We start from the raw sequence: 13653 nt of genomic DNA on the forward strand, positions 1-13653 counted from the left end.
TAGGCACCATCCTGAGTTTCTTTCATTTTACTTTCAAGAGTTTATATTTTAATGAGGTAACCTGGAGCCTGGCCATAGAACATTGTAAGAGAAGGTGTAATCATCTCAGATAGCATGCAGCATGAAAACCCTACCAGCATCGTGATGAACTTTGAATGTTACGTTTTTACTCCTTCTGTTCTGAATATTTCAACCTGTGCCCATTTATTTTTGAGTTTTGGAGTTAATAAATAGTGAATAGTTAAGGATTATGGAAAGCCACAGTGTTATTCTGGCAGAGGACAACCAGCAATATGGTGAATTTGAACAAGTAGTAGGAAAAAACATGAATTTAAGACTAATTTTGAAGTAACAAGCTCTACAAATATTAAGTCCCACTTCTGAACATAATGTGGAAAGAAATATAGGCCTTGTTAGTTGTATCAATACACAATTCCAGTTGCCATTAGTAATGTAGCGTCATCTTACAGGAAACACAGTCCTATGGATTAAAATTATTTAAGAGCAAGTAGAAGTGATTGCTTCATGAACACATGTTTAGAATGCTGGTTCTCCTTTCTTTGTCTCCTACTTGCCTTCAAGACTTAGCGCAAATTGCAGTTCTTCTGTGAAGTCTTCCTTGTGCAGCTCTATACATATATGTAGATGAGCCAGTAATATTATAGTATACTTCCATGTGTGTTTCTTCATTGTGCACTTAATTTTTTCCACCAAGGATGTGTATATATATATATATGAAATTTTATCTTGTCAGTGTCTTAACAAATGCACAGTGGGTACTCAAGAAATGTTGGTTGAATAAGTTGAAATGTAGGGAAAGAAGTTTAAGCCTGGAGCTTACAGAAAGAAGGATAGCTTTTCCAATTCTTTTTTCTCCAGTGTGACCACTGGATACTAAAACCTAACGAAGGTTAGAAAACAAACTAAAACCCCAAACCAGTTTTGCTTATGAGTTTAGGTATAGAAGTTATAAATAAGATATTGGCAGATAAAATCAGCATTATGATAAAAGGATAATATTCTGACCAAAAGGAGTTTATTCTAGGAATCCAGAATGGCTCAATATGTCATTCACAGTTATAATTTGTAATAGGTGAAAGGAAAAGATAACCTCGTAGTGTTTGATAGCTATCTCAAAGACGTTAGATAAAATGTTAGACACTTTGAAAACTAAACCAAATGAACTAAAAATAAGGATGGAATGATACCTTTATAGCATGATTTAAATAAAACTCAGTAAATATGTATTATAAACATATTTTAAACTAGTAGCCAGAATTGCGCTTACTCTGACGTATACTAAGACGCATCCATTAAAGTTAGGGAGCGGCAAAGATACTGTTCATCAGTATTTACATTATTCTGGAAGTGTTAGGCAGTGCTGTTAGATAAGGAAAATGGAATAAATAATATCAGTAACGACAATGGAAAGGATAGGGCTAAATTTTCATTACAATGTAGATGGGAACATTAATATAAAGATGCTGCTTTCCCCCAACTCTGTGAATTTAGTGTAATCCCAATAGGAATATTCTTGACGCGTGCCCAAATGATGTTGCAGTTTCTTTGCAAGAAGAACAGTGCGGGAACACTTGTTTAAGCAGCTCATGATATATGTGTTTTGTTTTTTTTTTTAAGATCTTATGTGGCCAATTTACTAGTTTTCATTTATTTATTTATTTATTTTTGGCTGTGTTGTGTCCTCGTTTCTGTGCGAGGGCTTTCTCCATTTGCGGCAAGTAGGGGCCACTCTTCATCGCGGTGCGCGGGCCTCTCATCATCGCGGCCTCTCTTGTTGCGGAGCACAGGCTCCAGACGCGCAGGCTCAGTAATTGTGGCTCACGGGCTCAGTTGCTCCGCAGCATGTGGGATCTTCCCAGACCAGGGCTCGAACCCGTGTCCCCTGCATTGGCAGGCAGATTCTCAACCACTGCGCCACCAGGGAAGCCCCGATATATGTGTTTTAAACCCAGTGATATTAAAATCTGTGGTACTGGCACAGTAATAGATAGCTAGATTGATGAGACAGAATAGAACCCAGAAATAATATAGTTTTAAGCATATGATACATGTTTGGGAATAATCGCCATCTATTTGGAAAACAGTACATAGTTACATCAAATTAAGTTCTAGATGAAATAAAGAGCTACTTGTTAAAAAATAACAACACTAGAAGAGAATGTAAGAAAAAGGTTTTAATACAATCTTGAGACAGGAAAGAATCTTTTATTGCTATAGCAAGAGGCTTAAACAATTAAATTTGTGTATGTTAGAAAATACAGGTAACAGAAGCTAAAATGGTAATTTGGAGTAAAGCTTTGTAACATGTGGCTTGACTGTTTCGTTTCCAGAGTGACAAGGTGCTAGAGGCACTCGGCACAGCCTTTCTTTGCTCATTACTCAACAAACATCCATTGAGCTTCTAGAATGTATGTGACCCTGGGATACACGCTGGGTATACATTTTCCATGTCAGAACACATGGTCTGTGCCCTCCTAGAACTTAAAAATCTGGTGAGAGACAATAAACATAATTATGAGAGGAAATAAATTAGTTGAGTCTAATTATGTTGGGAGAGGGGATAAACAGGGTAAGCATCTTTGAGGAGGTGCCCTTTAAGGGAGATCTGAAGAAAGTTGAAACAGTCTTGCTGAGCATTTGGGTAAAATCATTTCATGAAGAAGGTTAACAGTTTCAAAGGCCGGATGAGAAGTTTTCAGGAGACAGCAAGGAGACTAGAGGACAAAAGCATATTGTCTAAGGGGAAAACAGGCATGAGATGAGAGGTTGAAGAGGTAGCCAGGGCCAGAGTCATTGATTGCATTCATCAGATATTTATTGGGCACTAACCCATGTGCAGAGCACAAGGAAATATAGTAGCAGTGAACAAAACAAAAATCCATGCCCTCTAGGAGACAAAGCACTTGCCTTCAGGATCCCTGCAGGTAATGCAACAATTTTATTCAAAGTGCAAGAGAAAACTGCACCAGTGTTTAATCAAGGGAGTGATCTAGTTTAGCTTTTAAAATCTACTCTGGCTGTGTTGAGAATAAATGGGGGAGGGAGAATTACGAGTGAACAAGGAAGTCTAATAAAGAACTTAACAACTCTAGGTTGGGTGAGTGGTGACTTGAAATGGCTATTGTGCATTATATCACTAGTGTGTCAAGAAAGGCAGAAAGAATTGAGAGCTGGCAACACTGGGATATCCATAGATTTTATTATTATTGGATTATTGTCCATCTTTTAAAAAAGCGGGCTTTCATCAATTCCAAGACTCATAGTTTTTCCCATCTCAACAGTATGAAATTGAGTTAATAAGTCTTATCCTTGATGGCATCTTAAAATCTCTGTCACCAAGGCCACAGTCCTGCTTGATTTGTTTGCCTGTGTACTCACAAACAGTTAACAGCTGCTCATTTTAGTCAATGTTGTGAGTATTGTTGCTATTTCTCATGTTAACTTTAGCTGTTGTTCAGTATGTCTTCAGTAATATTATGCTGTGAACCAGCATTGAAACAGTTATTGGTATGGAGAAAGTTATAAAACAGTTCAAAATGATATATGATTAAACTTTATGGTTAAATAAGTAAAAAAGGGTCTTGCAATCAGTATAAAATAAAAATTCTGAATGATAGAAGCTTGGGTCATGGTTTATTTGGAGGCATTTCCTTCTTTTCTTTCCAGCACATTAAACAGTGGTTTACCTTACAATCAGTGGCATCTTAGATTTGATGAAATACAGTAACATTAAAATGGCACTCATAAAAATAAAAAAAAAATGGCACTCATATCCAGGAACATTTGTGATTAGTTTTCCATTTTGTTTATGAACATGACTCTGTAGATAGCAGGTAAATAATTCCCCCAAATAAAAGCCAAAGAAGAAAAACAAAAATTAAATTAAGCATTGTATTTTCTGTTTGTACTGAAATTACATTGTTACGTGACTTACTGTTAGATTTTGTATTGTTTACTGGAGTGCCTTTCCTTTGATGGATAGAAGCGTGAAGACATCTGTTGGACACATACTGAACTACAGTCAAGACGTGGTTAGTGCCTGGGGCCAGGCGTATGGAGTTTTAACAGGCTTTACAGGTGATTCTGTGATACACCAAAGTTTGGTTCTCAGTCTGTTGGCAGAACATACCTGAATTGGCTATGGAATTTTTGGATCGGCTATCCATATGCATACCAAGCATTGTCTATAGGCTGAATAAATATTTCAGTTCTATACGTGCTCCTGTTTTTTTGAAATGTAGATCCTATTGTGATGAATAAAATAATTTGTTGGGAATTCCCTGGCGGTCCAGTCGTTAGGATTCCGTGCTTCCACTGCAGGGGCCACGGGTTCGATTCCTGGTCGGGGAACTAAGATCCGCATGATGCACGACATGGCCAAAAAAAAAAACAGAAATTAAAATACTAATTTGTTTTAAAACATTTACACGTATGTTAATTTTGGTCTCTATAATATTTTAGTCAACAAACCTTGTTTAGTGCAAATGCTCTCATGTTAAGATTTGCAGCAGTGTTTGCGGTTTAAAAGCCCTACTCTTAATCTACGGATTCAATGCAATCCCTGTCAAACTACCACTGGCATTTTTCACAGAACTAGAACAAAAAATTTCACAATTTGTATGGAAACACAAAAGACCCCGAATAGCCAAAGCAATCTTGAGAACGAAAAATGGAGCTGGAGGAATCAGGCTCCCTGACTTCAGACAATACTACAAAGCTACAGTAATCAAGACAGTATGGTACTGGCACAGAAACAGAGATATAGATCAATGGAACAGGATAGAAAGCCCAGAGATAAACCCACACACATATGGTCACCTTATCTTTGATAAAGGAGGCAAGAATATACAGTGGAGAAAAGACAGCCTCTTCAATAAGTGGTGCTGGGAAAACTGGACAGGTACATGTAAAAGAATGAAATTAGAACACTGCCTGACACCATACACAAAAATAAACTCAAAATGGATTAAAGACCTAAATGTAAGGCCAGACACTATCAAACTCTTAGAGGAAAACAGAGGCAGAACACTCTATGACATAAATCACAGCAAGATCCTTTTTGACCCACCTCCTAGAGAAATGGAAATAAAAACACAAACTAATGGGACCTAATGAAAGTTCAAAGCTTTTGCACAGCAAAGGAAACCATAAACAAGATGAAAAGACAACCCTCAGAATGGGAGAAAATATTTGCAAATGAAGCAACTGACAAAGGATTAAACTCCAGAATTTACAAGCAGCTCATGCAGCTCAATATCAAAAAAACAAACAACCCAATCCAAAAATGGGCAGAAGACCTAAATAGACATTTCTCCAAAGAAGATATACAGATTGCCAACAAACACATGAAAGAATGCTCAACATCATTAATCATTAGAGAAATGCAAATCAAAACTACAATGAGATATCATCTCACACCAGTCAGAATGGCCATCATCAAAAAATCTACAACAATAAATGCTGGAGAGGGTGTGGAGAAAAGGGAACCCTCTTGCACTGTTGGTGGGAATGTAAATTGATACAGCCACTATGGAGCACAGTATGGAGGTTCCTTAAAAAACTAAAAATAGAACTACCATACAACCCAGCAATCCCACTACTGGGCATATACCCTGAGGAAACCATAATTCAAAAAGAGTCATGTACCAAAATGTTCATTGCAGCTCTATTTACAATAGCCAGGACATGGAAGTAACCTAAGTGTCCATCAACAGATGAATGGCTAAAGAAGATGTGGCACATATATACAGTGGAATATTACTCAGCCATAAAAAGAAATGAAATTGAGTTATCTGTAGTGAGGTGGATGGACCTAGAGTCTGTCATACAGAGTGAAGTAAGTCAGAAAGAGAAAAACAAATACAGTATGCTAACACATATATATGGAATCTAAGAAAAAAAAAAAAGTCATGAGGAACCTAGGGGCAAGACGGGAATAAAGACACAGACCTACTAGAGAATGGACTTGAGGATATGGGGAGGGGGAAGGGTAAGCTGTGACAAAGTGAGAGAGTGGCATGGACATATATACACTACCAAACGTAAAATAGATAGCTAGTGGGAAGCAGCCGCATAGCACAGGGAGATCAGCTCGGTGCTTTGTGACCACCTAGAGAGGTGGGATAGGGAGGGTGGGAGGGAGGGAGATGCAAGAGGGAAGAGATATGGGAACATATGTATATGTATAACTGATTCACTTTGTTATAAAGCAGAAACTAACACCATTGTAAAGCAATTATACTCCAATAAAGATGTTAAAAAAAAAAAAAGGTGTCAGATATGGGGATATATGTATATGTATAGCTGATTCACTTTGTTATAAAGCAGAAACTAACACACCATTGTAAAGCAATTATACTCCAATAAAGATGTTTTTAAAAAAAAAAAAAAAGCCCTATTCTTTAACTAGGTTCTAGGCTAGGAATTTTGGCTCTAACATGTCTGAGGAATGCCCATCTGTATCTTTGGCAGTTGTCAGGTAAGAGCAGAGGAGGTTAGAGGGAAGAAAAGAGAAATAAACATATATAGAAAAAAAATAGAAACCTTGGACAAAGAGTAGGAAGAATTAAAAAAGAAAAAAGATCCCTAGTTAGTTTTCCCTTTCCTAGTGATTTTGGAAAGTGTGAACAGTTGCATCGCATAACTTACTGATTCAGGTTATCCTTCCTCATCTTTTTTTTTTGTTGTTGTGTCATTTGTACCTCATTTCCATTTTGACAGGAAGGTATGTTTTCTCAGAAGCATGCTGTTACTTGAGATGGTGAAGGGTCAAAATGCAGTGCTGTCTGACAACGTTGGAGTTGAGGTACAGGAGGAGTAGTGAGGGTTCCTTCTTCACTTCTCCGTGTGGAGTACAGTAAACCCAGAACTTGTGTGGAGGATTGAAATCTGCTGAAGGGACGTCTACCCTTGAACCAAGGGTGCTGGAGGCTAAAACCTGAAACTTGAAAGAAAGAAATTTCAGACATTAAGTACTACTTTTCAGTCACAAATGCTCCTTTCTCTCAGTTGTGTAAGTAAATGTTGACTTCCTTTTAAAAAGAAAGAAACTACTAACAACGGAGAAATTTTGTTCCTAACTTGTTTGTTTTCTTTCTCTAGTCATTATTCTTTATTAAATCAGTGAGAGGAACTGAACACATTTTCTACCGTGTACCACAGTTGACAGTATAACAAGATCCAGATAATTCTACCTGTATGAATCTCTGGGCTTTCTTTAATTTGTGTAGAGTGAAAATTTTCAGGCTAAAAAGAGCGAAATAAAGCAAGCACTAGGACATTCGACTTCTTACACTTGTCTGAATGGTACATTCTTTTTTATTCCCAGAGTCCTCTCCCTTTATTAACGGTGCAGGAGTCAGAGGCTCGATGTGCTCTCTGGGAAAGGGGAGTTGGTCAGCCCACTGACTGCAGGAGGTGTTCATGATGAGCTTTAATGCGCAGGCCTTTGAATGGAGATCTGTTAGGACTGATAGGTTTTACAAGCTCTTAACAGGAAAGCTTTATGCCTGCGAATGGTTTAAAGTGCACCCTAGTTCCTTAGCAGAGGAGGATTTTTTTTTATTCAAATGGATTTCTTTCCTTATATATCGCTGATAAGCTTGCTAGAGTTTAAAATGAAATTGTAATAGTTTCACTGTAAAGCATTTGGAAATTTCCCTAATATCTGTGTGCCCAATTAATCACCTGTTTACAGTGTAGGGAGTAGATTCAGTGTGGACAGACTGGAGGCTGGGGGGTAACTGATGAGTTTGTTGTTTTAATGCAGGTGAGAGGTGATTATGGCCTGAACTAATGTGTTCAGATTTTGTCCTGGATTAATGTGTTCTGCATTTTACTGTCTTAATGAAGTGTTTTATCTTGCAGGGGTTAATTGTGGATTAACTCGATCCTTAACGAGACTTGCTTTTACACTCTGTTGGCTCTAGTCTAGGTAGCCTTCCCTCCAGGGCTAGACTGTCTCTACTCCTAAGACGTGGCCTTTCTGGTGTCTCTGCTGAGTGCCTCTGATGTTCTCTCCACTCTGGCTCTTTGGAGCTTGAATTCTTCCCAGCCCCATGTGAGTTCAGGTAGTTGCTCAACTCATAGCTCTCTGGTAGTTGTTGTTTGACACTGTGGAGTCTTTCCCTGTACATGCAGGCTTAGTATTTGGTCAAAGACTCCAGGGGACCCCTGTCAGATCAGACACTGCTGCTTTTCTGGCTGGCTTCTTCCTCTGTGTCATTCTGCTCTGCACATTTCTCCTGTCTTTGGGACTCTTACCCACTGCTCTGTCTTCTGAGCTCTGCGGGACTGCTGTTTTCTGTTTGGTCTTCCTCTCCCTGCATCACATATTGGATAGCAAGTCCGGACCATAACCTTGTTAGTTTCTCTTCTCTCAAGGATCATACTCCTGTGCTGCTTGTTTTCCAGTTGCTTTATGCATTTTTGTCTAATTTTAACATAGTTTATGACAGGAGGGCTAGTCTTCTATCTGTTATGATCAGATTGTGTTGACCTTGTAGAGGGTGAGAAGTAAATAGGAAATTCGTTGAAGGATTGAAAACAGACTATTGCCGTGATTTGTTGATGCTTTATCTAGAGTACACCATTGCTTTCTTTAAAATGGACATAGGAAATGAAAGGAAACTTAACTCGAGGCTGTTGTAGTAATCTAGGCTCAAACTAGACTGGAACTGGAGTGAAATGATAAATTCAAGAAATCTTTTGAAGCTGGAACAATTAGGACCTGCTCTAGAAGGTGGTAGGAAGTGAAGATGTGGGAGGAATGAAAGGAGACACTGTGCTGTTTGGCTTGAACCACCGGGAGGGTAATGCCATTTAAGGAGATGGGCGAGACTCATCAGTCTTCAGAGGAGGGGCTAGGTTAAAGAGGAGAAAATGACGAGTTTTGTTTTGGATGAAATAAGTTTGAGTGACCTAGTAAACATCTATATACATGTCAAATGGGCAGAGCAGAGGGCAGGGCTAGAATTTCACCAGCACTGTTCAGATGGAAAATATCCATCTGTATTCTCTGCCATCACTAGGGGCTGTACCAGGGTACTCTGGAAGTACTGGCTGACTGAGAGACATTCCCAGAATCTGACAAGAAAATAGCCTGAGGAGGTCTGGTAACTTCAGGGTGATCCTTGAAGACCCTAACTGTGATATTCTGCCATCTCCTTTCTTCCTTTCTGATCCTGAACGCACTGACATTTGGATTGAAAAACATAGCTATGTTTTTCTGCCGTTTGCTACCTGTAGACTGTTTAGAAAACTTGTTCAGCAGTCTTACCTTCTTTTTTTATCTGATTGTAGCCCCTCTGGAGAGAGATTTCCATCGTAGGTAGCCCGGTGGTTGTTGCTCTGGGGGAGGATGCTATGCAAAGGAGGTTGTCAACACAAATGCTTTCAGTTTTGTGCAGTGCGGACTGTGGCTACTTTGATTCCTCCTTTTTCTTTTTTTTAAATAAATTTATTTCTTTTTGGCTGTGTTGGGTCTTCGTTGCAGTGCGCGGGCTTCTCATTGCGGTGGCCTTTCTTGTTGCGGAGCACGGGCTGTAGGCGCGCGGGCTTCAGTAGTTGTGGCTCATGGGCTCTAGAGCGCAGGCTCACTAGTTGTGGCGCACGGGCTTAGTTGCTCTGCGGCCTGTGGGATCTTCCCGGACCAGGGCTCGAACCTATGTCCCCTGCATCGGCAGGCGGATTCCTAACCACTGCGCCACCAGGGAAGTCCTGATTTCTCCTTTTAAAAAGGGACTATTTCTAATCCCCTTTTTGGATTGTTTGGAGTTCTGATAATATGTCTTGGAGTCCTGTGGAAGAGTGACACACAACCTGGAGATGTGCTGGAGCTTCACCTCTTGTGGTGGCTGGGGTCCGTGTGACTTACCGTGTATAACCAGGTGTGCAGAGACGGGGACCCCCCTGTACCCCTTAGCCTGAATGCAGTCTGTGTGCTCCCTGGTCCGCAGGGAAAGGTCAGGAAGACAGAAAGTGGATCAGAGTGTCTTACAAGGCCGGGGTAGTCATCTTTGCATGTAACTACTACTCCCTCGCCTCTCCACTCCCCTCTTGAAAAAATGAGAGTGAAAAGGAGGGCACTTACTCTCTTTTTTGCTTCTCTTGTATAGGAGATGCATCGGAGATTTGAGAATGCCCCTGATTCTGCCAAAACTAAAGCTCTGCAAACTGTTATCGAAATGAAGGTAAGTGAGAACTTCCTAAGGAATCTTATGTGTCATTTCACATTTTAATGTGTGAGTTTAAGAAAGTGGTATGTAATAATAGTTCGCTCATTTTGTAGACTGAGAAGAAATAGTAAGACTTAATGAAAATGACACATTAAAAGAACTTCAGTTTCGTTTCCTCTTGTCCAGCATTTCTTGGAGTCAGCTGTTCTCAAACCTTTTGATATCAGGGCCCCTTATTCTCTTAAAATGACTCATTTCATTTGTTTTTAAGAAAATGTCCGCCAAATACCAAGTTTGTGTGTCAGTTCTTCTCTCGAGTTAAGAATAGGGTTCCGTGAAAAAAGTACCTGATTGGGCTTGCAGCTCACAGAGCACCCAGAGCTGTCCTGGGAGCAGCGTCACACCCAGGTGCAGCAGCCGGGCCTGGCCCCTTCCTGTGTCGTCACACAGCATGGTACAGAGATACATACTCAAGGGCTGAGCATATGAAAAGTCACCAGGGACATTCCTAAGTGAGCCAGTGTTTTAAAAATGTTCTTTCTTATTTTTCTTTTTTGTCTGAGAGTGCTGACACTGAAGAATACACTGACGGCTAGCACAGTTTGGCGCTGTTGTCCAGAGGCACGAGCGCTTTTGCCTGTCCTTTATACCTTTAGTGCACGTGTTAGCACAGTGGAAAAGGCACATAAATTCATAGTATTATTATGAAAATAGTTTTGACTTCTCAAAAGGGCTAGGAGGCACCCCCAGGCTTTCACGGACTATACTTTGAAAACTTCTGCTTGAAGTTACTGAGTTGTTAGAAATCTTTAGGCTGAACGTTATGGTGATTGGTGACTAAGCGCTTGCCTTCTGTGTTAAATTGCCTGGATTCAAAACCTGGCTTTATTTAACCAGTTGTATGACATAGAACAAGTAACCTAACCTCTCCATACCTTAATTTCTTTATTGATAAATGGTGATAACAATAGTACCTATCCCATGGGTTCTTTTGTGGTTTAAATTAGTTAAAACAAGTAAAACACTTTAAACAGGACCTGGCACATAGTAAACATTCAGTCAGTGTTAGCTGCTATGCTATTATTATTTTTATTAACAACATATTCCTTCTTGCAAGAGCTATAAGACTCTTACAGGTAGGGACCCCTCCCTCTCCCCCTCCTGCCCTCTCTGTCTCTTTTTTTAACTTCTTTGTATCCCCTAAAAAATTTGACACGGTGTTTTGCATCATGTGCCTTCATTTAATATTTGTTGATGTGGCAAGAGTCTTTAGTTTTTGGTATATAAATAGTTTTATGTAAATAGATGCTTCTCAAGTACAGTTATCAGAATGGTTCTCTTAATTTAGAAGATTTCCTCTTAAAACTTTGTTTTTATTGTTGTATACATCTTTATTCTCACTGGGGAAAGGGTTTACCAAACAAATACCAAATTAGTGGATTCTGGGTTCTTTATGGTTAAGACAATTCATAGTCTTGAACATAATCTTGTAAACAGCCTCTAGAAAGGTGTAATTACATATTCACATTTCCCACAAGTTTATTTGTACATGTTATTTCCTGATCCCTGTTGGAACCTAAAAACACACGAGTGTACCTGTGTTCACAATTATTTTGCTTGCCTTTTGATGGCACAGGGAAGTGTACTGGTTTTAACTGGCAATAGATCTATTTTAAGTTGTGTTAACCTCCAGCCATTCTGCTAAGAAGCAAGAGACTGAGATTCTGGTGGCCCAGTGGGGTCAGGTGGATGTTATGTTGAAATGGCAGATGCAAGAGCTGAGATGCTGAGAGTGTGGCATGAGCTTGAGAGGATCATGAAGACCTAGACTGGTCTTTGGGGGAAATGGGAAAGGAGGTGATGGTGGACAATAAAAGAGCCCAGCTGTCTTCAAGGTGACGTAATATTCTTTTCTCTCTCCTCCTCCTCTCCCTCCTCCTTTCTCCCACTTTCTTCCCTCTGCTTCCTTCTCCCTTCTCTAACTTCTTCTTTTCCCTTTAGCAGTGGAGGAGCAGGGAGGAATTACTGGACTGCTGTAGGGTTAGAGTTTTGCTGGGTAGATATGGCAGAATTACTGGGATGCAAGTGAGTTGAGGGTGGAGGTGAAGGAGTAGTTGGGATGATGAGTCCAGGAATGTAGCCTGGATAGGAAGGAAGAGAACTCAGAATGGATGGACAGGTTGGGAGAAAATGTAGAAGTTAGGGAGGTGGAGGACTCTGTGAGATACAAGAGCAGCAGTTAATGTGCGTGACGGTGTGTCAGGCCTGGGAGGAGAGGCCTGGGTGATGTGGTCTTGTAAACTGGATAGCTAAAATGGACCGGAGGATGAGGGCGTTGGCTTTACGGATGTCAAGGAATTCGGACATTGAAATCCTGGGATTATGGCAAGAGTGGCATTTGAAGGAGAGATCTATTGTCAGCCGGGTGCTGAAGACTTCTTCAGCGGGCGGGAGTGACGGGGAAGCCCCTAGATGGCAGCCGTGCGGAGGGAGAGTGAAGAGGAGTGTGAGCTTTAAATGGGAGCAGCATGGAGGAACCTGGAGGATGCCCACACTTCTCCCTGCCACTCTGTGATGCTGGTGGATTAGTGAACTTCAATGGAGAGCGTTGGGGGAAATTATATCCTTCGGGAAAGCCTGGGTTTACTTAGAGCAGGGAGACAACTTTTGAAAAAAAGTTGAGCATTTGGGAAATTTAACAAGGAAAAGAGGATTTCAGTGGACTCAGTGGGGTTGGTTGATTAATGATGGGAGACCCAGGGCTGGGGAAGTATAGAGTAGTAAGATGATAAAGAATTTATTTATTTAGTTATTATACGTTCTAGGAGTAAGAAACCTCCTTGGAAAGGGCTGTCCTCAAATAAACCCAGCCTGAGTACTGGTCGGTGCTACAACTAGTCCAACATATCAGGCGTTAATTTTCTGGCCTCATCCCAGAAAGTAGCCTGGCAGGTTCTTTTTCTGCCTCATGGCTTTCAGAGCTGCAGTTATGGTCCCCTTTTGGGTGCAGATTTTATGGTGCATGATTTGATAGTGAGTGTCTGATTTGGTCAAGAGCTGCCTCTCTGTCTGTGTTGGGATTTTCAGATAGTGCATTTGAAGCCGTTTATTTGTTTATTCTTCATGGGCCGGGATAGCTTTAAACGAGTAAATCAAAATCCTGGTTTAGGTTTAGAGTGTCTCTGTGTTAATTTAATATGTTTAATTTTGAACCAAATGTAAGTTTCATTTGAATAGATTTGTAAAAGAAAATTTTCGTTGTGTTATTTTTAAACGTAATGCAATGCAAGTCAGAGGAGTACAGCCCTCGCCTCTCCCCCGAACCTAAAAATAGCTAGCTGTAAGTGTCTCATGATAAATCCTTTAACTCTTATGGGCATACTCTCAGATAACAAGGAAAGTCAGTCAAGACAGGCTTGAGGTAAAGTGAAAAGAGGAAGTCAGTCTCAAAATTTCT

The 13653-nt window shown here is 40.2% G+C and overlaps 1 protein-coding gene and 1 long non-coding RNA gene across 2 annotated transcripts in view; one reads left to right on the top strand and one right to left on the bottom strand.

Annotated features, from left to right (window-relative positions):
* The window catches only part of LOC130706709 (ELKS/Rab6-interacting/CAST family member 1-like), a 124554-nt gene that overhangs the window by 77805 nt on the left and 33096 nt on the right, over positions 1-13653 (top strand). Inside the window, 1 exon segment of the mRNA XM_057539413.1 lies at positions 10137-10211. Coding sequence (XP_057395396.1) covers positions 10137-10211 — 75 coding nt within the window.
* LOC130706711 (uncharacterized) lies at positions 2176-6794 on the bottom strand. Its single transcript, XR_009006870.1, has 2 exons — positions 6670-6794; positions 2176-4371 (listed from the first exon to the last, which is right to left on the bottom strand). It is a non-coding gene; the product is annotated as an uncharacterized LOC130706711 (long non-coding RNA).

Source organism: Balaenoptera acutorostrata, unplaced genomic scaffold, assembly GCF_949987535.1.
Source record: "Balaenoptera acutorostrata unplaced genomic scaffold, mBalAcu1.1 scaffold_748, whole genome shotgun sequence".
NCBI classification, from domain to species: Eukaryota; Metazoa; Chordata; class Mammalia; order Artiodactyla; family Balaenopteridae; genus Balaenoptera; species Balaenoptera acutorostrata.